Source organism: Gopherus flavomarginatus, chromosome 14 (assembly GCF_025201925.1).
Source record: "Gopherus flavomarginatus isolate rGopFla2 chromosome 14, rGopFla2.mat.asm, whole genome shotgun sequence".
In the NCBI taxonomy this organism is placed as follows: Eukaryota; Metazoa; Chordata; order Testudines; family Testudinidae; genus Gopherus; species Gopherus flavomarginatus.
The window spans coordinates 671,378-693,636 of NC_066630.1; the positions used below are offsets into that span (position 1 = coordinate 671,378).

Below are 22,259 nucleotides of genomic sequence, written 5' to 3' on the forward strand. Positions count from 1 at the left end.
GGGCAGGAGCAGTGAGGGCACAACTGTGAGGGGCTGGGCCATTGGGGGTCTTACCAGAATGCTGCCCATGGCCGGTGGGCAGGGTGGTGTTGAGGAGAGAATGGGAGCCATTGACTGGATGCTGGTAGCCCAGGTAGAGCTCGATGGGCAGGGGAATGTCAGGTAGCACACGGAGGATCAGGGCGTCTTCCATGGACGTGATGTTCACCTTGATCACAAACTCCTCTGTGCTGATGTTGAGGCCAGTGGGAGATGTCTCTGTGCTCTCGTCTCTCCACAGCCGGATCTGCAGAGAGTGCAGAAGCCTCAGGGCTCTCGGCAGTGGGCGCTTCCCGGGCTCACTCTCAGGGCCCCGGGCCAGGGGGATGCAGGCTCTGCATATCTCTGAGCTGGGCCCCGGCTCGCAGCCGGTGTACTCCACACACTGCCAGGTGGTGCTGGGCCTGGGCGAATGCAGCCCATGGGCAGGGCAGGGCAATGGCCAAATGAGCTGGAGACTGACGGCACAGGCTGGCTTGGGGTGAGTTCAGCCCGTGGGGCGGCCGTACCCTGGGGCCATTTGGCAATGCAAGGCGGTGCCACTGGGTTTGGCAATGTCTATCTTGCACATTCCTACACAAGTGCCAGCGCTCAGAACTCACGCGACCATAGGGTGGCCAGGTGTCTGGTTTTCAACTGGAAAATCCAGTTGAAAAGGGGACCTAACAGTGTCTGGTCAGATCTACTGACTGAACATGCGAAGTCCAGTCACTGTGGGTGGGGAGACGGGGCAGTGCTGGGTCATCACCCGTGCCAGCCCCTACTCAGCCGGGGCCATCTCCTCCCTGCTTTGGGTGGCTGCAGCTCCCAGTCCTGGCTCCCCAGGCAAGGGGGGAGGGGAAGCAGTGAGCAACAGGGGGAGGGGCAAAGGGGCGGATGGGAACTTGGGGGGGGAAGAGGTGAGGCAGTGGTGAGGTCTCCGGGGGAAGAGGCAGGGGAGATTCCAGCACTCCTGCTGGAGTGTTGACTGGTTTTTAAATATTACCAAGTTGGCAACCCTACGTGCCTGGCATGTGCTCACGGAGATGGGGCTGTTGGAAAACCTGCCTGCACAATAGCATTTCCCAGGTGGCTCTTCTCGTCGGATCTTGGCCCCGCTACCCGGCTCTCAGCCCCACTCCCCAGCCCCGATCCATGGTCCCCACTTTCAGCCCCACTCCCCAGCTCTGTCCCGCTCCCCGGCTCCCAGCCCCACTCTCCAACCCTGGCTCTTGGCCCAGGCCCCAGCTTTCGACCCCACTCCACGGCCCTGGTTCCCAGCCCTGCTCCCCAGCCTCAGCTCCCAGCCCTGCACAGATGACTAGCTGCCCAGCTGAAATGCACCTCTATGTCCTCGGGGAAGTCCTGCACCTGGATAGATTCCTTGTTGGCGGTGAGGAAGATGTACCCAACGCTCCTGATCTCCTTCCTGTCCAGGTGCTTGAAGGGGTTGACTGCCAGGACTGTTACCTAGAGCACCAAGAGCCTGAGCTGCTGGCCCCATTGCCGCAGGACTTACAGCCCCGGGATGGCCCTTCCTCTGGGTTTGAAGGCAAATGTGAGCAGTGGGCCACACCAGGGGCCACACCGGGACTCCAGCCCAGATCAGCAGGTCAGGAGGCTGGGGACCTGCCCAAGGAGTGCGCTCCAGGCAGATCTGTAGCCACACATTCCCTCTGGGGCACCTGACAGTGGCCACTGTTGGAAGACAGGATACTGGGCTAGATGGCCCATTGGTCTGACCCAGCATGGCCACTCCTGTGTTCTGTTCACACAGACACACTGGGCAGGGCACCAGGCTATGCAGGATGCCTGCAGAGGACTCTGGGACCCAGCAGCTGAAGTATGTGTGTGTGTGGGGGGGTGGTTAGGGAGGAAATGGGCTGTGACATTGGCAGGCCAGGTGCCAGCTCTCGCCAGGCTCCCAGGGTCTCAGTTGAACTCTGGCAAGTTCCCAGCTGGGAGTAGCCTGGCTCCCCAGGAAGTACAGGGATCAGAATGGGTTTAGTGTTTAGACTCAGTTTGTCAATTAAACACAGTTAATGCACACGATTAACTCAAAAAAATTAATCACGATTAAAAAAATTAATCACAGTTTTATTCACACTGTTAAATAATAGAATACCAATTGAAATTTATTAAATATTTTTGATGTTCTTCTACTTTTTCAAATATATTGACTTCGGTTGCAGCACAGAATACAAAGTGTACAGTGCTCACTTTATATTATTATTTTTATTACAAATATTTGTATTGTAAAAATGATAAACAAAAGAAATAGTATTATTCAGTTCACCTCATACAAGTACTGTAGTGCGATCTCTTTATCATGAAGGTGCAACTTACAAATGTAGATCTTTTTTGTTACATAACTGCACTGAAAAACAAAACAATTTGAAACTTCAGCACCTACAAGTCCACTCAGTCCTACTTCTTCTTCAGCCAATCACTAAGACAAACAAGTTTGTTTACATTTACAGGCAGGGGTGGCTCTAGGCATTTTGCCGCTCCAAGCATGGCAGGCAGGCTGCCTTCGGCAGCTTGCCTGCAGAGAGTCCACTGGTCCCGCGGCTTCGGTGGACCTCCTGCAGGCGTGCCTGCGGGAGGTCTTCCGAAGCCGCAGGACTAGTGCACCCTCCACAGGCTTGCCTGTGGGAGGTCCTCTGAAGCCACGGGACCAACAGACCCTCCGCAGGCAAGCCGACGAAGGCAGCCTGCCTGCCGGCAGAGCGCCCCCAGTGGCTTGCCGCCCCAAGCACACGCTTGGCATGCTGGGGCCTGGAGCCGCCCCTGTTTACAGGAGATAATGCTGCCCACTTCTTATTTACAATGTCACCTGAAAGTGAGAACAGGCATTCATATGACACTTTTGTAGCTGGCATTGTAAGGTATTTGTGTGCCAGATATGCTAAACATTCATCTGCCCCTTCATGCTTTGGCCACCATTCCAGAGGACATGCTTCCATGCTGATGATGCTCGTTAAAAAAATAATGCATTAATTAAATTTGTGACTGAACTTCTTGGGGGAAAACTGTATGTCTCCAGCTCTATTTTACCTGCATTCTGCCATATATGTCATGTTATAGCATTCTCAGTTGATGACTCAGCACGTTGTTCATTTTAAGAACACTTTCACTGCAGATTTGACAAAACACAAAGAAGGTACCAATGTGAAATTTCTAAAGGTAGCTACAGCACTCGACCCAAGGTTTAAGAATCTGAAGTGCCTTCCAAAATCGGAGAGGGACAAGGTGTGGAGCATGCTTTCAGGAGTCTTAAAAGAGCAACACTTCAGTGCAGAAACTACAGAACCTGAACCACAAAAAAAAAATAAAAAATAAAAAAATCAACCTTCTGCGGTGGCATCTGACTCAGATGATGAAAATGAACATGCGTGAATCTGCACTACTCTGGATTGTTATCGAGCAAAACCTGTCATCTGCATGGACACATGACTCTTGGAATGGTGGTTGAAGGGACATATGAATTTTTAGCGCATCTGGCATGTAAATATCTTGTGACGCCGGCTGCAAAAGTGGCATGAAAATGCCTGTTCTCACTTTCAGGTAATATTGTGAACAAGAAGTGGGCAGCATTATCTCCTGCAAATGTAACCAAACTTGTTCATCTGAGCGATCGGCTGAACAGAAATAGGACTCAGTGAGCTTGTAGACTCTAAAGATTTACATTGTTTTATTTTCAAAACCAGTTTTTTTTGGTTTGTAAATTCAACATTCATGATAAAGAAATTGCACTACAGTACTTGCATTAGGTGAACTGAAAAATACTATTTCTTTTGTTTTTTTACAATGCAAATATCTGTAATCAAAAATAAATATAAAGTGAGCACTGTACACTTTGTATTCTGTGATATAATTGAAATCAATATATTTGAAAATGTAGAAAACATGCATAAAGATTTAAATAAATGGTATTCTCTTACTGTTTAACAGTCCGATTAATCGCAATTAATTTTTTTAATTGCTTGACAGCCCGAGTTTAGCCTTTACTGAATGCTTGTGAGCAGACGCCTGCATCAGGGCTCCTCTCCACGTACAGCGCTGCACTAGCACTCAGTGAAGACGTGACCTACGCTGACGGGCCAGCTTCTCCACCTCCCCAAGAGGTGCTGGGAGGGTGGGTGGGAGAAGCCCTCCCACCCACATCCTGCTGGCTGCGTGTGATGTTATGAGTGTGATAATATCTAACTGGAAGGTGACAGGGCCAGAAAGAGTACATTTACTCACAGACTGACCCTACCCATGGCAGAACTTTAGAAACTGATTAGGAAGATCTGTAAATGAACAGAGCTTTGAAATGCAAGTCTGCATTGTTAGAGGTAGAAGGGGAGGTGTTTGCTCAGGTCTTGGGATGTCAGCAAACGTGTCTTGTCTATTGCTATAGCTTTGATTCAAAGATCAAAAAAGGAATATTAACATTTAGGAAGATACTTGAGTGCAATAGTATTATTGTCTCTATGTCTCTTTGTAGGTTGTAGTAACCTGTATCTGAACTGTTTAATGGATAAATCATCCTGCGCTAATTGCCAGGAAGTTTGGGAGAAGGAGAGTTAAGCCTATTGTTTTCTCAGGCCAAAAGGCTGCTGGAAATATGTAAGAATCCTGGGACATGATCCTGCTTCATCTCAGATCTGCTTTGGGTTTTAAGAGGGGGAAACTTTAAGCCAGAAGGATTGAGATCCCCAGTCACTGACTAGAGTCACCCTGAATATGGACCTTGGACTATAACCTCTGGACTATTTCTAAAAGGACTTTTGGCAACTACAAATTCATCTCTACTATGTATCTGAACCTCAAAAATTGAATTCAAGTCTGTCTGTATATTGATCTTTTAATCAACTCTCTCTCTCTCTCTTCTTTTTTAATAAATTTTAGCATAGTTAAGAAGAATTGGCTATAGTGTGTATTTTGGGTAAGATGTAAGTTATAATTGGACAGGGGCATGTGGCTGATCCTTTGGGATTGGAAGAACCTTTTCTTTTATATGATGAGATAAGATTTTCAGTAACCATCATCATATCTGACGTGTGTGTCTGGACGGAGGCCTGAGGCTGGGCACTTTATGGGAACTGCGGTGTTTATACTTCTGAGTAACCAGTGAGGTACTATAGAAGCTGTTCTGTGCTGGCTGGTAAATCTAAGTATTGGAATAACCACCAGCTTCTGGGGTTTGTTTGCCCGTTTTGTTTGCAGTTCACCCTGATTGAGTGATCTCAGCTGGCTCCCACGGGCAGCACCATCACACTGCACCTGGGGTTAGGTTGGTGTAATGATGTCGCTCAAGGGTGTGGATTTTCCACACCTCTGAGTGCCGTAGCTAAGACTGTAGTGTAAAGCAGGGCTAAATCTCACTTATACCAGCTGTATCCCACATGGTAAGGGACTATTTGAGTAGTTGTATTGTGAGCTTCCGTGACTGTGTAAACAGAGACATTACTTAGGGTATGTCTACACTTGCAACTGTACAGCGCTGGGAGTTACAGCTGTCTTCGTACAGCTGTGTAGGGAAAGCGCTGCAGTGTGGCCACACTGACAGCTACCAGCGCTGCAGTGTGGCCACATTTGCAGCATTTGCAGCGCTGTTGGGAGTGGCTGAACAGGCATTCTGGGATACCTCCGAATATCTCGGAGGCCAATTACAGCGCTTTTGGTGGCCACACATGTGGAGCAGCGCTGCATCACCAGCGCTGCAATCCTTATACCCCAGGCAGAGCAGGAGTACAGCCAGCGCTGCAGCCATGGAGATGCAGCGCTGTATGTGCCTTGCAAGTGTGGATGGTGAGTAAGTTGCAGCACTGTAAACCCATCACCAGCGCTGCAACTCTCCAGTGTAGCCAAGCCCTTTGGGTGAACGGCTGATCTGCATCAGAAAGTGTTACGCCTTGCCCAGAAAGCATAGTCCATGGATACCAGATGGACCGTTGAGGGATTGGTACAGTCAACAAGAGGACAAAAGACTTTTGTTGCTATTCTAGCTCCTCCCTGTGAAGATGAGTCATGGAAGGGACTCCTCATGTCAGCTGAGCTTTGCAGCCAAAAGCATGTGGGAAGAAGAGACTGAAACCTGTAACAAGATCTGATGATCTCTCTGCTGCCTGGACTCTGGGAGCAGGAGTGGCTCCAGGCCCCAGCATGCCAAGTGCGTGCTTGGGGCGGCAAGCCACGGGGCATGCTCTGCAGGCGCCGCGAGGGCGGCAGGCAGGCTGCCTTCGGTGGCTTGCCTGCGGAGGGTCCGCTGGTCCAGCCTGCCTGCTGTGCTTGGGGCGGCAAAATGCCTAGAGCCGCCCCTGTCTGGGAGAAAGGTTTCTAAGCATATGCAAGAGATTCCCCAAGGCTTAGGTCAGCTTAGCCCTAAGGACATATGGATCTTGCTGATTTTAGAATCTTCAATTGCCTTTTGAAACTGAAGATTGTAACTTGTGTGCATCTCTGCGGACCCTGCTTTAACCTTGTAAATAACCCTCTCGTTTCCTTTGCCTGTTTAATAAAGCTTCATACAGCTTATGACAGGATTGGCTACAGGCTCTCTCTTTGCTGTGAGATCTGAGGTGCAACTGACCTGGGGAGAGTGACTGGTCCTTTGGGACTGGCAATAGCTTGAATCTTGCTGTGATTCTTGGTGGAAGGGACCCGCCATCACAAAGGAGTGCCCAGGGGACTGTCTGTGACCCCATGGTAAGGCTGTGCTGGTGCCTGAGGAAATCACCCTTGATACTTGGCTGGTGAAAGCTAAGCACAGACCTCACAGCAAGTTTGTGCCCTGGTTCCTAGCAGGCTGCCCTGAGGTTGGCATGTGGCAGCATCACAGGGAACCCAGCACAATGAGCAGACAGAGGCTCTAACCCTGGGCAGATCCTTGCTGGGGAGGGCAGGGCAGCACTGCAGTCTCTTTGGAACTGCCCTGCAGACCAGGCTGTGTTGCTTTGGGCTGTAAGGGTCCAGAGGAGCCCAGACAGTGCTTTCTGCAGCTAGCTGCCCTCTCTGTGCCCAGCAGGGCCTGCCTAGCACCCAGCTGGGCCCAACAAGGGGAGCTGCAGCCGTCAACACTGCCTGCTCACTTACCCGGACCTGCACGCGGGGGTGTTTGCTCAGCAGCACTCCCCAGGCAGAGGCTGATGGGAAGGCCAGCGTCAGAGGCACTGGCTGAGCCAGATGGTACGAGCTCTGGGGCAAAGTGGAGGCGTTGCGGCTAGGGAAAGGGAGGGACAGGGTTAATACATTGCAGCTGCCCTTGTCCCCTAGGTGCAGAGATGTTTGGCCCGTTACCTGAGTTACCTGCTCAGCATTGTGCTGGCCACAGGAGAGGTCACTGTTACAGACGACTCCACAGCGCAGCTGCCCTCCCAGAGCACCGTCTGTATCCCTGTGAGCGCAGCCATGGTGTTCTCCAGAGCCTCCGTCAGCTGCAGCAGACAGGGCATGTCACCACAGGCCCAATGGGACAAGGGGCTTCTGCTGCTCCCCGAGGGCAGAAGTGCCCCCATGGCTGTTCCCCACAGAGCATGGTTTCCAGCACAGTGAGGGCAGCCTGGCAGCAAGCCCTGGGGCTTAGGGCTGACTGCAGGGAGGCCAGGGCAGAGGCAATCCTGCCGCGGGGACAAGCCTGAGAAATGCAGAGCCCCAGAATGGAGCCGGAGAGGGACTGAGCACCGTAGGCTCCGGCTCATGCAATGGGGGTGAGGGCTGCCTCAATTAGGGTTGCCAGGTGTCCAGTTTTTGCCCAGAAAGTCCAGTTGAAAGGGGACCTGTGCAGTGTCCGGTCAGTATTGCTGACTGGACAGCAAATGTCCAGTTACCATAGTGACCACAATTGGCCTCTGCCACCAGGAGGGCAGGAGGAGCAGCTGCTGCTAAAGGAGGGATCCTGACAGCGTACGGGGCTGGCAGCTGGGCGTGCTGCCCATGACAGCCCATCCCAACTTCTCAGTGTCCGGGACCCTAGTTCTCTCCAGCCCCTCGCTCCAGAGACACACACGCCTGCCCCGCTGCGCCCCAGTTGGGCAGGCAGGCAGGCTCCACATCAGCTCCTCCCACCCCGGCTCTGCAGGTGGCAAGTGAGTCCCCGGGGAGGGGAGAGTAAGCGACAGGGGGCCTGTAGTGTTCAGTTTTGAAAAAAATAGGAAGTTGGCAACCCTACACCCAATGCAGGAGCCAGGCTGCGTTCAGGGTCGCTGGGCCCCACAGAACCGGAAGCAGTGGCACATCTGGCCCCTGCTCTGACCCTCCTCCCCTTCCCCAGACCCTTGAAGTGTCTTTCTGCCCCTGCCAGGTGTGCCCTCCACGCCTTCCCAGAGACCCTGCCTCCAGGCCCAGGCTGACCCGAATCCCACCTGGTTCCGGGCCCAGTGCGACGTGGGCGCGCTGCTGTCCATGGCCGTCAGGAGGTGGCTGAAGGACTGGAAGAGCGAGGTGGCGGCGGGTGTGCGGGCGGCGGAGCCACTGCTGTTGCTGGGGAGCGGTGCCTGCAGGAGCTGAGTACTCAGGAACAGGAGCGACTCACTGGCCTCTCTCTGGGGATATCAAGCCCTGGAGAGATCAGTGGGCTGCCAGGCGAGGGAGAGAGGAGCTCACGGTGTGACCTGCCTGGCCTGGGCATTCCTGACGCCTCTCCCCACGGGCAGCTTTGAGCGCCCGACCTGAGCAGCAGAGTGGTGGGGACAGTGCTCAGCCCGGCCAGTGTGGGGCCATCGCCCTACTCAGCTAGGAGACAATGCTGCTGCTAGAGCTGTTCTGGCGCTCAGACAATCCCCAGGGGCCGCAGGCACTGCATGGCAGCCTACCCCTTCCCGCTCAAGAGTGCACATCCTTCCTGGCCACCCTCGCCACCTGTCTCTGCTCTTCCCCTCTAGCTGTCCAGCTGCCCGGCCCGCCCTCCGGCTACCTGGGCTGCCTCTGAGAGCAGGCTGGTGCCCTCCGTCAGGCGCTGGAGGGTGTGGCAGGCTCTCTGCAGCGCTGGCAGATGGTGGATAGTTCGGATGGCCTGGTTGAATTGTCTCATTGTGTCCTCCATGGCCTGTGAGGAAGTGAGTGTGTGATCAAAGCTGGCACCAGGAGCACCCTGCTCCCTGCTGCGGGGGGATGCAGGCTCTGCCCTTGGGGTGGGACCCTGGGCAAGCTGGGAAGGGAGCTCAGCTCCAGGTCTGCTGCTGCCCACAGCGCTTCATTTAAAGGTCACAGCAGGATCAGCAGCTTTTACGTCTGGGTGTCTTGGGAGCAAAGAATGAGCTGAGAAAAGCTGCTGCCATGAGCCCAAAGCTCAGCTCCATGGTGCCCATGGAGCTCTGGGGCCTGGGAATAGGTGTCACAAGGCATGGGGCAGGCAGCCCCAGGCAGTCTCTGGGCCAGGAGAGGGTGTGATCTGTCTAGGGCTGGCTGGACTCTGCAGAGCCCCAGCAGGGCGGGTGGCAGATGCAACCAGGCCCAGCCCATCTACCTAGCAAGGGGCTCGGCTGGTTTTGGCTAGTGATGCTGCTAGGCAGAGCCAGTGCACAGGTGCCAGAGCTCCGTGGCGAGGCACAGCTGGCCCGGTCAGCATGAGCGGTGCATGGAGTCCAAGAACTGGAATGAGGGGCAGCTCCCGTTCAGTGCGCCTGGGTGTGTCCAGGCTTGTGTTTGAGGTAGGGTTACCGAGTGTCCAGTTTTCAACTGGAACACCCGGTGGAAAAGGGACTCTGGCAGCTCTGGTCACCACTGCTGACCGAGCTGTCAAAAGTCCGGTCAGCAGCACAGCGGAGCTAAGGCAGGCTCCCTGCCTGCTCGGGATCTGCACAGCTCCCAGAAGTGGCAACATGTCCCTACGGCCCCTAGGTGCAGGGGCCAGGGAGGCTTCACATGCTGGCCCCGCCCTGATCTCTGGCTCTGCAGCTCCCATTGGCCAGACACCACAGCCAATGGGAGCTGCAGGGGTGGCACCTGCAGGCATGGGCAGCAGGCACCGTGCAGAGCCACCTGGCCAGGGGTGGCTCCAGGCACCAGCACACCAAGCGCGTGCCTGGGGTGGCAAGCCACGGGGGGCGCTCTGCCAGTTGCTGCGAGGGCAGCAGGCAGGTTGCCTTCGGCGGCATGCCTGTGGAGGGTCCACTGGTCCTGCAGCTTCGTCGGACCTCCCGCAGGCTGCCGCCGAATCCACAGGACCGGGGACCTCCCGCAGGCAAGCCACCAAAGGCAGCCTGCCTGCCATGCTTGGGGCGGCAAAATATCTAGAGCCGCCCCTGCACCTGGCTGTGCCTCTGCCTAGAGGCAGGACATGCTGGCCGCTTCCAAGAGCAGCACTGAGCCAGGGCAGGCAGGGAGCCTGCCTTAGCCCCAGTGCATTGCTGCCCAGGAGCTGCCTGAGTTAAGTGCTGCCTGGCTGGAGCCTGCACCCTGCACCCCTTCCTGCACCTCGAACCCCCTGCCCCACCCGAGCCCCCTCCTGCATTCCAAACTCCTCATCCATGGCCCCACCCCAGAGGCTGCACCCCCAGCTACAGCCCACACCCCCTCCCACACTCCAACCCTTTGCCCCAGCCCAGTGAAAGTGAGTGAGGTTGGGGCTGGGGAGAGCAAGCGACGGAGGGGCTGGAGCGAGTGGGGGCGAGGCCTCAGAGAAGGGACAGGGCAGGGGTGTTTGGTTTTGTGCAATTAGAAAGTTGGCAACCCTAGTTTGAGGAGAAGCTGACTGGTCCCCTGAGCCTCGGACTCCATGGGGCTGCCCTGCTCTTGAAGGGACCAGGCCAACGCATCAAAGCCAACGCCCCACACTTCAGTTCCTGGGAGCGCAAATGCACCTCCCGCATCTCAGGCCACTGCACTTTCATTTCCAGAGCAGCGAGTGGCAACATGCTCCCAGCAGCCCGCAGAGACCTTTGCAGCTGAGAGAGCCGGTCCAGTAAGTGCCCCGTCAGGAGAACCCCACATTTCCAGCGTCAGCTGGACTGTGCAAAGGACAGAGACTGGCAGCCTGCTAGCGCCCCACAGCCAGGAGAGGGGGGATGTTAAATAACCCAAGCCCCCAGCACCTCTTGAGGGCCCACAGAAACAGAGCGAGTGCCCCAGGAGCCTGGCTTGCCCTCTCACCTGAAGGGCCCTGTCCGAGGAGGCTTCCTGGAGCAATGTCCAAGAGTTCACTGTAAATGGGTCCAGGTTAGGGTCCTGCAGGGTGGTGACTGTTCCTGTGGAGAGTGGCTGCAGAGGGGGCCCCAGAGTGGCTGGCTGCGTGGCAGGCCCCAGCATGGCTGGCTGTATGGCAAGTCCCAACGTGGCTGGTTGCGTGGCAGGCCTTGGTGTGATTGGCTGTGTGGCAGGCTCCTGCGTGGCAGGGCCCTGTGTGGCAGGCTGCGCGGCAGGTCCCGGTGTGATTTGCTGTGTGGCTGCCTGCATGCCAGGCCCTCGAGTGGCTGCCTGCATAACAGACCCCAGCACTGCAGATCCCAATGTGGCTGGCTGCGTGGCAGGCCCCTGCTTGGCAGGCCCCAGCATGGCAGGCTGCGTGGCCGTTCTCCATGTGACTGGCTGAGCGGCAGGCCCCAGCACTGCAGATCCCAGTGTGGCTGGCTGCACAGCAGGCTCTGGCTTGGCTGGCTGTGTGGCTGTCTGCATGGCAGGTGCTGTTGTACCTGCAGTCGCCTGGGTTCCGTTGCACATATTTTTCCTGCAGGAATGCATCTGTTCGGAGGCAGAGAAGAGGTTACTGGGCTACAACGTGTCTCTTGTTGAAAAGCAGGCACTGCCTCCTTGGGGCTGTTCGCTTCCCTCACCCCCCACCCCCACCAGCACAGCCATCACCAGCACAGGGGGGAGGGGCGTGCGATCCTGTACCCCCCACACACCTGCCCGTTCACATAGCCCAGCAATCCCAATGTCAGGCACCGGGGGCTGACTACTCACCGGCCAGGCCGTGGCTGCGTCTCTGCGCTGCACGAGGTGCCCTGCTGAGGAAAGAAGGAAGCTCAGACAGAATCAAGCCAGTTTCCCTCCAGCTAAGCTCCCAAAACCAGGGCGGGTCGAACACCCAGCCTGGAGCTGTGTCCCCAGCTCTTGAGTGTGCACCAATCTGTGTGTGTGGCAGGAGGAGGTGGCCGTGGGATCTGACTGCTCACTGCTGGGCCTTCACATGCCTGCACGTGTTGTTCTGGACATCCTGGCCCTGGGGCTAGAGCACTGGGCCCGGGGCTTAGCTTGGGGCAGCCAGAGCTCTGCGTAGGATGGTGGGGGAGGCTCTCAGCTCACTGCTAGACCCTCACAGAGGCCTGCACTGGAGACATGTTGACTCACCCTGTCTGGGCACCATGGGCCTGGCTTGACACGCCCAGCACAGCTCACCGGGTGTGCACTTAGTAGCAAAGCCCCTGGGGTGCTTCAGACAGGGAGGACTGGGTGGAAATTTGCAGTGTTTGCTCCCCTGCAGCTGCCATGCCTGCCACAGGATGGGCAAGGGTCCCCTGGCTGTGTCGTGAGCACAGAGCCGGCTGGCACCAGTCAGAGACCCAGTTCAGTACAGACCCCCTGAGAGCTGACGGGGCTCCTGTGCCTGGCAGTCTCCAGCACCCAGGCCAAAGACCAGCCCTCATGCACCATGGCCAGCGCCACCCATGGGCACAAGCAGCCAAGCCCACACCCTAGAGTCCTCTTGCTGAGGCCATTCCTCGCGGAGTCCCAGCAGACATGGCCGTGGGGCGATGGCCCTCGAGACAGACTGTCCCAGTGGCTTGGGCAGAAATGTCCTTACCAGCGGCCGGCCTGGTGTCTGTGCCGGTCCCCGCAGCTGGTCTGGTGTCTGTGCTGGTCCCTGCAGCTGGTCTGCTGTCTGTGCCGGTCCCCACGGCCGGTCTGGTGTCTGTGCCAGTCCCAGCGGTGGGTGTGGTGTCTGTGCCGATCTCTGCGGCCTGTCTGGTGTCTGTGCCGGTCCCCATGGCTCGTCTGGTGTCTGTGCCCGTCCGCGCAGTGGGTATGGTGTCTGTGCCGGTGCCCGCAGTGGGTCTGGTGTCTCTGCCGGTTCCCGTGGCTGGTCTGGTGTCTGTGCCGGTCCCCCCAGCCGGTCTGGTGTCTGTGCCGGTCCCCGCAGCCAGCCTGGTGTCTGTGCCGATCCCCGCGGCGGGTCTGGTGTCTGTGCCGGTCCGCACGGCAGGTGTGGTGTCTGTGCCGATCCCCGCAGTGGGTCTGGTGTCTGTGCCGGTCCCCGCAGCCGGTCTGGTGTCTGTGCCGGTCCCCACGGCCTGTCTGGTGTCTGTGCCGATCCCCGCGGCGGGTCTGGTGTCTGTGCCGGTCCGCACGGCAGGTGTGGTGTCTGTGCCGATCCCCGCGGTGGGTCTGGTGTCTGTGCCGGTCCCCGCAGCCGGTCTGGTGTCTGTGCCGGTCTGTGCGGCAGGTGTGGTGTCTGTGCCGGTCCCCACGGTGGGTCTGGTGTCTATGCCGGTCCCCACACCTGGCCTGGTGTCTGTGCCGGTCCCTGCGGCCGGCCTGGTGTCCCCTTGTGAGGTTTCTCTCTCGATCTCCCCAGTCTGGTGAGCGGCGCGCGAGTTCCTCTCAGGGGAGGTATCTGTGGAGAGCTCAGCATAGAGATGAGTGTTGAACGTGGCCTGCACCACCCTAGCCCAGCTGTAAGTCTGGGGCTCTGGGCCTCTGGCCCCGTTTCTGTAGCTAATTGCTGAGTTGTTTAGTATTTGGCCCTGGGAGCCTTTCGAGAGCCAACACTGAATAAACACTAACCCCACCCGTCCTCCGGGCAAAGCCTCCAGGCACCATGGCAAGGCCTTGAGGGGACCACAGGGCAAACCGGCCATTCCCAACCTGCTCCATGGCGCCTCCTCGGGGAACGGGAATCTCCTGGGGGCAGGGGGCCTGGCTTCTCTGCCCAGCCCGTCTCTTTGCTGCCAAGAGCTGATGGGAGCTGGTTGCTGGGCTGCTGTGGAGCTGGGGTGGGAGTGGGGAGAGGAGATGGAAGCAGGAGCACCAGGTGTGTGGCGATGCCGCAGACATGTCCCGGCCATGGTGGGTGAGTCTCTATCGATTGGGATATTTCGGTGGGACTCCCTCCCCAACCAGGCTCTGGCTTATTTCCTAGCTGCCCTGTACTGGTCAGACCTGACCAGGCCCACAGGGGGAAGCCAAGGGTCCCACCCATGTGCACCTTCCCCACCCTCCTTGCAGCACAGGCGAGCCAGCCAGGCACTGCACGGGGCAGCACAGGACCCTGGCAGGCTACTGCTCCTCACTCCCATGACGCCACAGGGAGGGGGCCTGTCCCAGGCCAGCACACCCTCCCCACCCCTCTCAGGCCCACTTGCGTAACAGTGGCGTGGGGCGTGTGCATCAGCCCCTCATGTAATGCCCGGGGTGTCCGGCTCAGCCCCGCTCATGTAACGCCCGGGGCGTCCGGCTCAGCCCTGCTCATGTAACGCCCGGGCTGTCTGGCTCAGCCCTGTTCACGTAACGTCCGGGCTCGGGCTCAGCCCCGCTCATGTAACGCCCGGGCTGTCCAGCTCAGCCCCGCTCACATAATGCCCGAGGTGTCCGGCTCATCCCCACTCACGTAACGCCCAGGCTGTCCGGCTCAGCTCCGCTCACATAACATCCGGGGCATCCGGCTCAGCCCCGCTCACGTCATGCCCAGGTTATCTGGCACAGTCCCGCTCACGTAATGCCTGGGGCGTCCGGCTCATCCCCACTCACGTAACGCCCGGGCTGTCTGGCTCAGCCCCGCTCACGTAACACCCAGGCTATCTGGCTCAGCCCTGCTCACGTAACGCCTGGGGCGTCTGGCTCATCCCCACTCACGTAACGCCCAGGCTGTCTGGCTCAGCCCTGCTCACGTAATGCCCGGGCTGTCCAGCTCAGCCCCGCTCACATAACGCCCGAGGTGTCCGGCTCATCCCCACTCACGTAACGCCCGGGCTGTCCGGCTCAGCTCCGCTCACGTAATGCCCAGGTTATCTGGCACAGTCCCGCTCACGTAACGCCTGGGGCGTCCGGCTCATCCCCACTCACGTAATGCCCGGGCTGTCCGGCTCAGCCCCGCTCACGTAACGCCCAGGCTGTCTGGCTCAGCCCTGCTCACGTAACGCCTGGGGCGTCTGGCTCATCCCCACTCACGTAACGCCCAGGCTGTCTGGCTCAGCCCTGCTCACGTAATGCCCGGGCTGTCCAGCTCAGCCCCGCTCACATAACGCCCGGGGCGTCCGGCTCAGCCCCGCTCACAATAACGCCTGAGCTATCCGGCTCAGCCCCGCTCACGTAACGCCTGGGGCGTCCGGCTCATCCCCACTCACATAACGCCCGGGCTGTTCAGCTCAGCCCTGCTCACATAACGCCCGGGGCATCCAGCTCATCCCCACTCATGTAACGCCCGGGCTGTCGGGCTCAGCCCCGCTCATGTAACACCCGGGGCGTGTGGCTCAGCCCCAGCTCCCAGCCAGCACTCACTGAACTGGCAGATGAAATATAGCTCCTGCACACATGTGTCCCTCCTGGAGCTGATGGTGCCTGAGTCCCTGGTGATGTAACTGCACCCAGCAGGGAAGGGGGTCACAGCTGCGTCCGCCCTGTGGGCAGAGAAGCCTGTGGGAGAGACACGGGGAGCAGTGAACCTGGGGCGGGCGGCCCTGCGGGGAATTATCTCTGGTGCAGGGAGCCAGGTGCGCTCTGCATCGCCCAGCTGTGGGCACCATGCATGGCTGCAGAGCTCAGCCTGCGCGAGGCAAGCGCCCAGTGAGCGGGCTGGCAGGCAGGGCAGGGCCTGGTGTTTCCCCAGTGAGCAGTGCTGGCCCCACCTACCAGCACGGCCTCAAGCTGCCCCATGTCACGGCAGGCAGGGTGCTCCCGGGAATCCCTGGCTGAGCTCTGAGACTATGTCTACACAGCCAGCAGCAGCCCACAGCCCTGAGTGTTAGAGCCCAGCTCAGCAGACTCATACTCGTGCTACCCGCAGAAGCTAGCCAGGTGGACAGTGCTTTGTCTCAGGCAGGAGCTCGAGCTCTGAAACCCAGGCTCTAGGCCACAGCCAAATGTCTGCACAGCTGTGTCTAGCGCTGGTGCGTCGGCCCGAGTCTGCTGCCAAGCTGCAGGCGATGTGAACGTCCCCATGAAAGCCTGGGGCTGCCGTGACCCCTGCTGGACCGCTCGGCCGGACAGAGGGCATTGTGACTGAGCACTGCTGGGGCTGGCCAGCCTTCTGGAACAGCAAGGGAGAGGGTTAAGGGGGGCCCAGGATGAGCCCCCACAAAGCCCTCCTCCCAGCACAGAGAGGGGCAGCAAGTCCCAGGACTCCTCGCCCTCACCTGGATGCTCTCGCAGGCCGACCCACCACTTCTCTCCTTCCACCAGGCAGTGGTTCAGGAGGGCTTGCGTCTCTGGGTTCCAGGAGTGCGCCAGGCGCCCGCCATTGGCCTGGCACCAGGCCTGGGCTCCCCAGAAGCTGTCCCGGAGCCGGATGAACTTGTAGCATATGTCTCCCATGCACTGTTGGTGCCAGGGGCACCTCGAGGCAGGCCCAGCTTGGGTAACACTTGCCAAACAGAACCAAAGCCACATCCCTGATGGTGGTCGCATGGTGCCAGTGGCTCCGGCTGCCCATCCTGCCCTTTATACTAGTCTGGTGCTTTTGTCCCAGGTCCAAGCCGAGCACTGAAACAAACCCGCCCAGTTCGGATTCCCATCCCAGGGCAGCTGAGCAAACAGAGAGAGGCGACTGCATCCCACCAGCCTGCCCAGGCAGAGCCATTGAGAGTGGGGGCTGTTTGCAGAGAAGGGTGGGGCAATTGCTGGGTCCCAGCATGGCTGTGGGACACAAAGGAGAGTGGAGGATGCAATGTTCCCATGCAGGGCACAGGGAGCTGAACACCTGCTGGGGCTGGACTAGCAGCCTGCCCTTGGAGAGGGAACCTGCAGGGTGGCGGGGAGGAGGATGGGCCCAGCGTTTCTATGGCGCAATGTGAGATTCACACATAGGGACCATGGTTCCCACTCTGGCTGACTGCCTGAGTGACAAAGCCAGAGGGGCTGCGTCCCACGCCCCCAGGATGCCAACACAGCCCCTGCCTGGGTCTGAGCTGGAAGCATCTCATCGAGAAAGACACAGCCTTGATTTAGGAACCCAATGAGGTCTTTGCAATGAGAATCGGGGAGCCCCACACTGGGCTGGGTCTGGGGGTGCTGGGCCTGCTGCCTGCCCAGCTGGGAGTGTGTGAGAACTGGAGGGCACTTTTGGAACTAGGGCTGGGCTGGGGATCCCTGGGGCCAGGCTGCAGGCAGGGATGGGCTGGGGGCATTGGGGACAGGCTGGGCTGCAGATAGGGCTGGGGGGTCCCTGAGGCTGGGCTGGGGGCACTGGAGCTGGGCTGGGGGTCCTGGGACTGGGCTTCAGGCAGGATTGGGCTGGGCTCAGGGTCCCTGGGGCTGGGCCAGGGTATTGGGGCCGGGCTGGGGTCCTGGGGCTGGGCCAGGGTCTCTGGGGCTGGGCTACGGGCAAGGCTGGGCCAGGGGCATGGGGCTGGGCTGCAGGCAGGACTGGGCTGGGCTGGGCTGGGGGCACTGGGGCCTGTCTGGGCTGGGGGTTCCTGGGGCTGGGCTGGGGGCATTGGGGCTGGGCTGCAGGCAGGACTGGGCTGGGCTGGGGGTTCCTGGGGCTGGGCCGGGCATTGGGGCTGGGCTTCAGGCAGGACTGGCTGGGCTGGGGTCACTGGGGCCTGTCTGGGCTGGGGGTTCCTGGGGCTGGGCTGGGGGCATTGGGGCTGGGCTGCAGGCAGGACTGGGCTGGGCTGGGGGCACTGGGGCTGGGCCGGGCATTGGGGCTGGGCTGCAGGCAGGACTGGGCTGGGGGCACTGAGGCCTATCTGGGCTGGGGGTTCCTGGGGCTGGGCTGGGGGCATTGGGGCTGGGCTGCAGGCAGGACTGGGCTGGGCTGGGGGCACTGGGGCTGGGCCGGGCATTGGGGGTGGGCTGCAGGCAGGGCTGGGCTGGGCTGGGGGCACTGGGGCCTGTCTGGGCTGGGGGTTCCTGGGGCTGGGCTGGGGGCATTGGGGCTGGGCTGCAGGCAGGACTGGGCTGGGCTGGGGGCACTGCGGCCTGTCTGGGCTGGGGGTTCCTGGGGCTGGGCTGGGGGCATTGGGGCTGGGTTGCAGGCAGGACTGGGCTGGGCTGGGGGCACTGGGGCTGGGCCGGGCATTGGGGCTGGGCTGCAGGCAGGACTGGGCTGGGCTGGGGGTTCCTGGGGCTGGGCCGGGCATTGGGGCTGGGCTGCAGGCAGGGCTGGGCGGGGCTGGGGGCAGTGGGGCCTGTCTGGGCTGGGGGTTCCTGGGGCTGGGCCGGGCATTGGGGCTGGGCTGCAGGCAGGACTGGGCTGGGCTGGGGGTTCCTGGGGCTGGGCCGGGCATTGGGGCTGGGCTTCAGGCAGGACTGGCTGGGCTGGGGTCACTGGGGCCTGTCTGGGCTGGGGGTTCCTGGGGCTGGGCTGGGGGCATTGGGGCTGGGCTGCAGGCAGGACTGGGCTGGGCTGGGGGCACTGGGGCTGGACCGGGCATTGGGGCTGGGCTGCAGGCAGGACTGGGCTGGGGGCACTGAGGCCTATCTGGGCTGGGGGTTCCTGGGGCTGGGCTGGGGGCATTGGGGCTGGGCTGCAGGCAGGACTGGGCTGGGCTGGGGGCACTGGGGCTGGGCCGGGCATTGGGGGTGGGCTGCAGGCAGGGCTGGGCTGGGCTGGGGGCACTGGGGCCTGTCTGGGCTGGGGGTTCCTGGGGCTGGGCTGGGGGCATTGGGGCTGGGCTGCAGGCAGGACTGGGCTGGGCTGGGGGCACTGGGGCTGGGCCGGGCATTGGGGGTGGGCTGCAGGCAGGGCTGGGCTGGGCTGGGGGCACTGGGGCCTGTCTGGGCTGGGGGTTCCTGGGGCTGGGCTGGGGGCATTGGGGCTGGGCTGCAGGCAGGACTGGGCTGGGCTGGGGGCACTGCGGCCTGTCTGGGCTGGGGGTTCCTGGGGCTGGGCTGGGGGCATTGGGGCTGGGTTGCAGGCAGGACTGGGCTGGGCTGGGGGCACTGGGGCTGGGCCGGGCATTGGGGCTGGGCTGCAGGCAGGGCTGGGCGGGGCTGGGGGCAGTGGGGCCTGTCTGGGCTGGGGGTTCCTGGGGCTGGGCCGGGCATTGGGGCTGGGCTGCAGGCAGGACTGGGCTGGGCTGGGGGCCCTGTGGCTGGGCTACGGGTGGGGCTGGGCAGCAGGAGCTCAGTCAGTCGGCTGTGGAAAGGGGACAGTTACTGCCAGACTATTGAACCATTTTAGCTAATCTTCTTGGATCCTGGGGCCACCCACTGAGGCCAGCGTCACACTGCGGGCATGATTCATCTCAGCCTGTTATGCAGCATACTCAATGTAAATACAGAGCTCTGCCCAGGGAGCTCTGCCAGCTGTGCCCACCTGGCATGCGGGAGCCCCATGTTCCTGCACTTTGCTGGGACAGAGCTGCCTGTGCCCTAAACGTGCCAGCTTGAGCCAGACCCACACCCTCAAAAGGGAGTCACAACCTGGCTGGGCAGCACGCGGGGCCGCTTGCCATGGGAGTGCCCCCCTAAAGGCTGGTGTGTGCTCCAGGGCTCTCCAGCACAGCCAGGCTCAGCGCAGGTGGGCACTGCTCCTAGGCTGGCTTTTCTAGAGGTTCAGGGCTTGGCTATGGGCCTCTGGCCCCAGGACTATGCCAGGCGTGTGTTCAAACCAGTGGCCCCCAGCAGAGTCACCTCGGTGTGGGAGTGGCTTGTGGCAGCACAGTTACACCTGCTCATGGTTTGGTGTGCAGGCTGCCCTGAGGCTATGGTGGGGAGAGAGGACTCCCCCCCAGCTCTCTCTTCCCGCCACGGCAGCTCCGGGGCTGGACCTGCAGGATGGACGCCTCTCCCCCAGCCACGGCAGTCTGGGCTTAATAAACTGCTGCGTGGCCACGCAACTTAGAGGGAACTTAAGTCCTGGTGTAACATTATTGACATGAACTGTGACCATATAGATCATTGTTGCAACCAAGGTCCTATAGTGGCACCAAATCTTGTACAAAGGAGGTCAAATAAGGTGTCTATTAGAAGGTTACGATTTGCTGGTTATGATTATGCTGTCTGTATGCATGTATCGTTGTATTTAAAGTTATAAGTATTGGCTCTATACTGTCTGTATGTCAGATGTGTGCTATGCTTCTGGGTGACACCCCAGACAATTTGGTGTCATCACTGCCTAGCCTGCTTGATGGCCCATTAAGGACCATCAGCTACAACTGAGCCATTGAGAAAAGTCAGATACACCTTGTGACTCCGCAAGGCATGCAGGGACCTGCCTATGGACAGAACTCTACAGTTTTGTCCATGCCCTGTGCTGGGTAGCTTGTTTTTGGAACAAAGGAAGCACTGGCCACCTGGCAAGAGACTATAAAAGACAACTGCAGGGCTGAGGAGGACATGTGTGTGGGGCGGGGGGGGGGGGGAGTGGCAGAGGGAAAAGCTATTCTCCTGCGAAGTGCAGGGAACTGACACCAGGAGCCTGCAGCTGGGCATGGCCTTTCCCTGAAGGATCCTGTGCCCACGCACCACAGGGAGCTGGGTTCCTGGATCCACATGGAGAAGGCTCCATAGCCCACTAGGAAAAGCCTAACAGTCCATGCAAGAGGGAGCAGGAGAGATTAACCCCTCAAACGCTGAGGACCAGGGAGAGAATAGTGCAGCTGTCCCCAAGCCGTCCAGCACTACAGCAGATGCTGGGGACATGCATGGCAGTATTGGAGACTCGGGGTCCAACCTGCCCCTCCTCCAGGAGTCTGGCTAGAATTGCCATCAGCCCCTTGGGATGGAGGCCAGACCTCAGCCTCTGTCACCTGCCTGCCCATCTGCAAGAGCCGACATTCATCTGAGTGTGCGCGACTCCTTCCACAGCCTGAAACGCCCTCTCCACAAAGACGGGCTCAGTCCCTTCTCACCTCCCAGTTTGACCTGGGGCAGCAGTGTGCCAGCACTGGGGCCTGGGCTCATTTCTGTCAGGAGGAGAAATGGCTGATGGAGCCAGCTGTTTATTTACAAGGAAGGTACAAAATCCCATTAGCTCACAATTCCAACCCTCTTTCAGCCAGTGCTCAGCCCCAAAGCTCCGTCTCTTGGCTTTTCCCAGGGCCATGCTCCCAGTGGTTGTTCTGCTGTGTCCTTGGCTTGCTGCTCCTTCCGTGTCTGTTTCTGTCTCTTGCTGCTTCCCTCACGCCCAGACACGCTGTTCCAATCTGCTGTCCCTCTCCCTCCACACACTGAGTTTATCAGATCACAGTGCAACCCCCTTTGGCCATGTGGTAGCCCTGCCCCAGCCTTGCTTTGGGTGGAGGCCCCACTGGTTCAGGAGCTTGTCACAGCATGACAGGCCCCTCTAAGTGAATTAGGTTCAGTCCCAGGAGCGTGGGAGAGCACTGGGGACTAATCAATGGCAGGAAGGCAGCTGTGACCGGGGAGGAGGTTCCTGAACGGAGTTCCCCGGGGACAGCTGAGGCCTAGGAGCCCAGCAGGGGCTAGCCCGCTGACCCTCCCCAGGCAGAGGCGTGGAAGCCAGGAAGAAGCCTGGGAAGGACTCCAGATGGGAGGGCTGGGGTGGTGGTTGTGGTGTGATAGCAAGTAGAGACTGAAGGCGAGCCCGGGCATGGCAGGAGCCGCTGGACCTGGGGGATGAGTTGTGTTGTTGGACTTTGGAACATTTATGGACTGTGTGCAGGACCGGTGCTAGGGTTTTGAGCACCCTAGGCGGACGTCAATTTCGCCGCCCCGCGCGCTGGTCCTGCGGCTCCGGTGGAGCTGCCGGAGTGGTGCCTGCGGGAGGTCCACCGGAGCCGCGCGAGCAGCCGACCATCCGCAGGCACTACTGCGGCAGCTCCACCCGACCGCGGACCACCGGACCGCCCGCAGGCACCACTGCGGCAGCTCCATGGGAGCTGCCTGCCGCTCCCTCCGGCAGTGCCCTGACCCAGGGGGCCCCTGGGCTGCCGGCTGCTGCGGCGGTGCCCTGACCCAGGGGACACCCTGGACTGCCGGCTGCCTCCGGCAGCTCAGATTCCCTCTCTGTCCCAGCAGCAGCGGCTGCTCAACCATTTAAAAAAAAATGGGGGGCGCTTTTTGGCACCCCCAAATCTCAGCACCCTAGGCTACCGCCTAGTCCATCTAAATGGTTGCACCGGCCCTGATTGTGTGCACTGCGCGTGGGATAAATGGCCTGGTTTCGGGGCTTTCAAGGACTATTTACATTA

The 22,259-nt window shown here is 59.6% G+C and overlaps 1 protein-coding gene across 1 annotated transcript in view; it reads right to left on the minus strand.

The window, feature by feature from the left end:
- The window catches only part of PKD1L3 (polycystin 1 like 3, transient receptor potential channel interacting), a 53,577-nt gene extending 37,104 nt beyond the window's left edge, over positions 1 to 16,473 (minus strand). Inside the window, exons 1-12 of the mRNA XM_050923352.1 lie at positions 16,296 to 16,473; positions 15,442 to 15,576; positions 13,810 to 13,932; positions 12,749 to 13,520; positions 11,908 to 11,948; positions 11,098 to 11,192; positions 8,921 to 9,052; positions 8,370 to 8,549; positions 7,315 to 7,442; positions 7,102 to 7,228; positions 1,363 to 1,488; positions 55 to 286 (exon numbers count right to left, since the gene is read on the minus strand). Of these exons, the coding sequence (XP_050779309.1) occupies positions 55 to 286; positions 1,363 to 1,488; positions 7,102 to 7,228; positions 7,315 to 7,442; positions 8,370 to 8,549; positions 8,921 to 9,052; positions 11,098 to 11,192; positions 11,908 to 11,948; positions 12,749 to 13,520; positions 13,810 to 13,932; positions 15,442 to 15,576; positions 16,296 to 16,473 (2,269 nt within the window). The remainder of the gene's footprint in view (positions 1 to 54; positions 287 to 1,362; positions 1,489 to 7,101; positions 7,229 to 7,314; positions 7,443 to 8,369; positions 8,550 to 8,920; positions 9,053 to 11,097; positions 11,193 to 11,907; positions 11,949 to 12,748; positions 13,521 to 13,809; positions 13,933 to 15,441; positions 15,577 to 16,295) is intronic.
- Between the last annotated feature and the right edge of the window lie 5,786 nt (positions 16,474 to 22,259).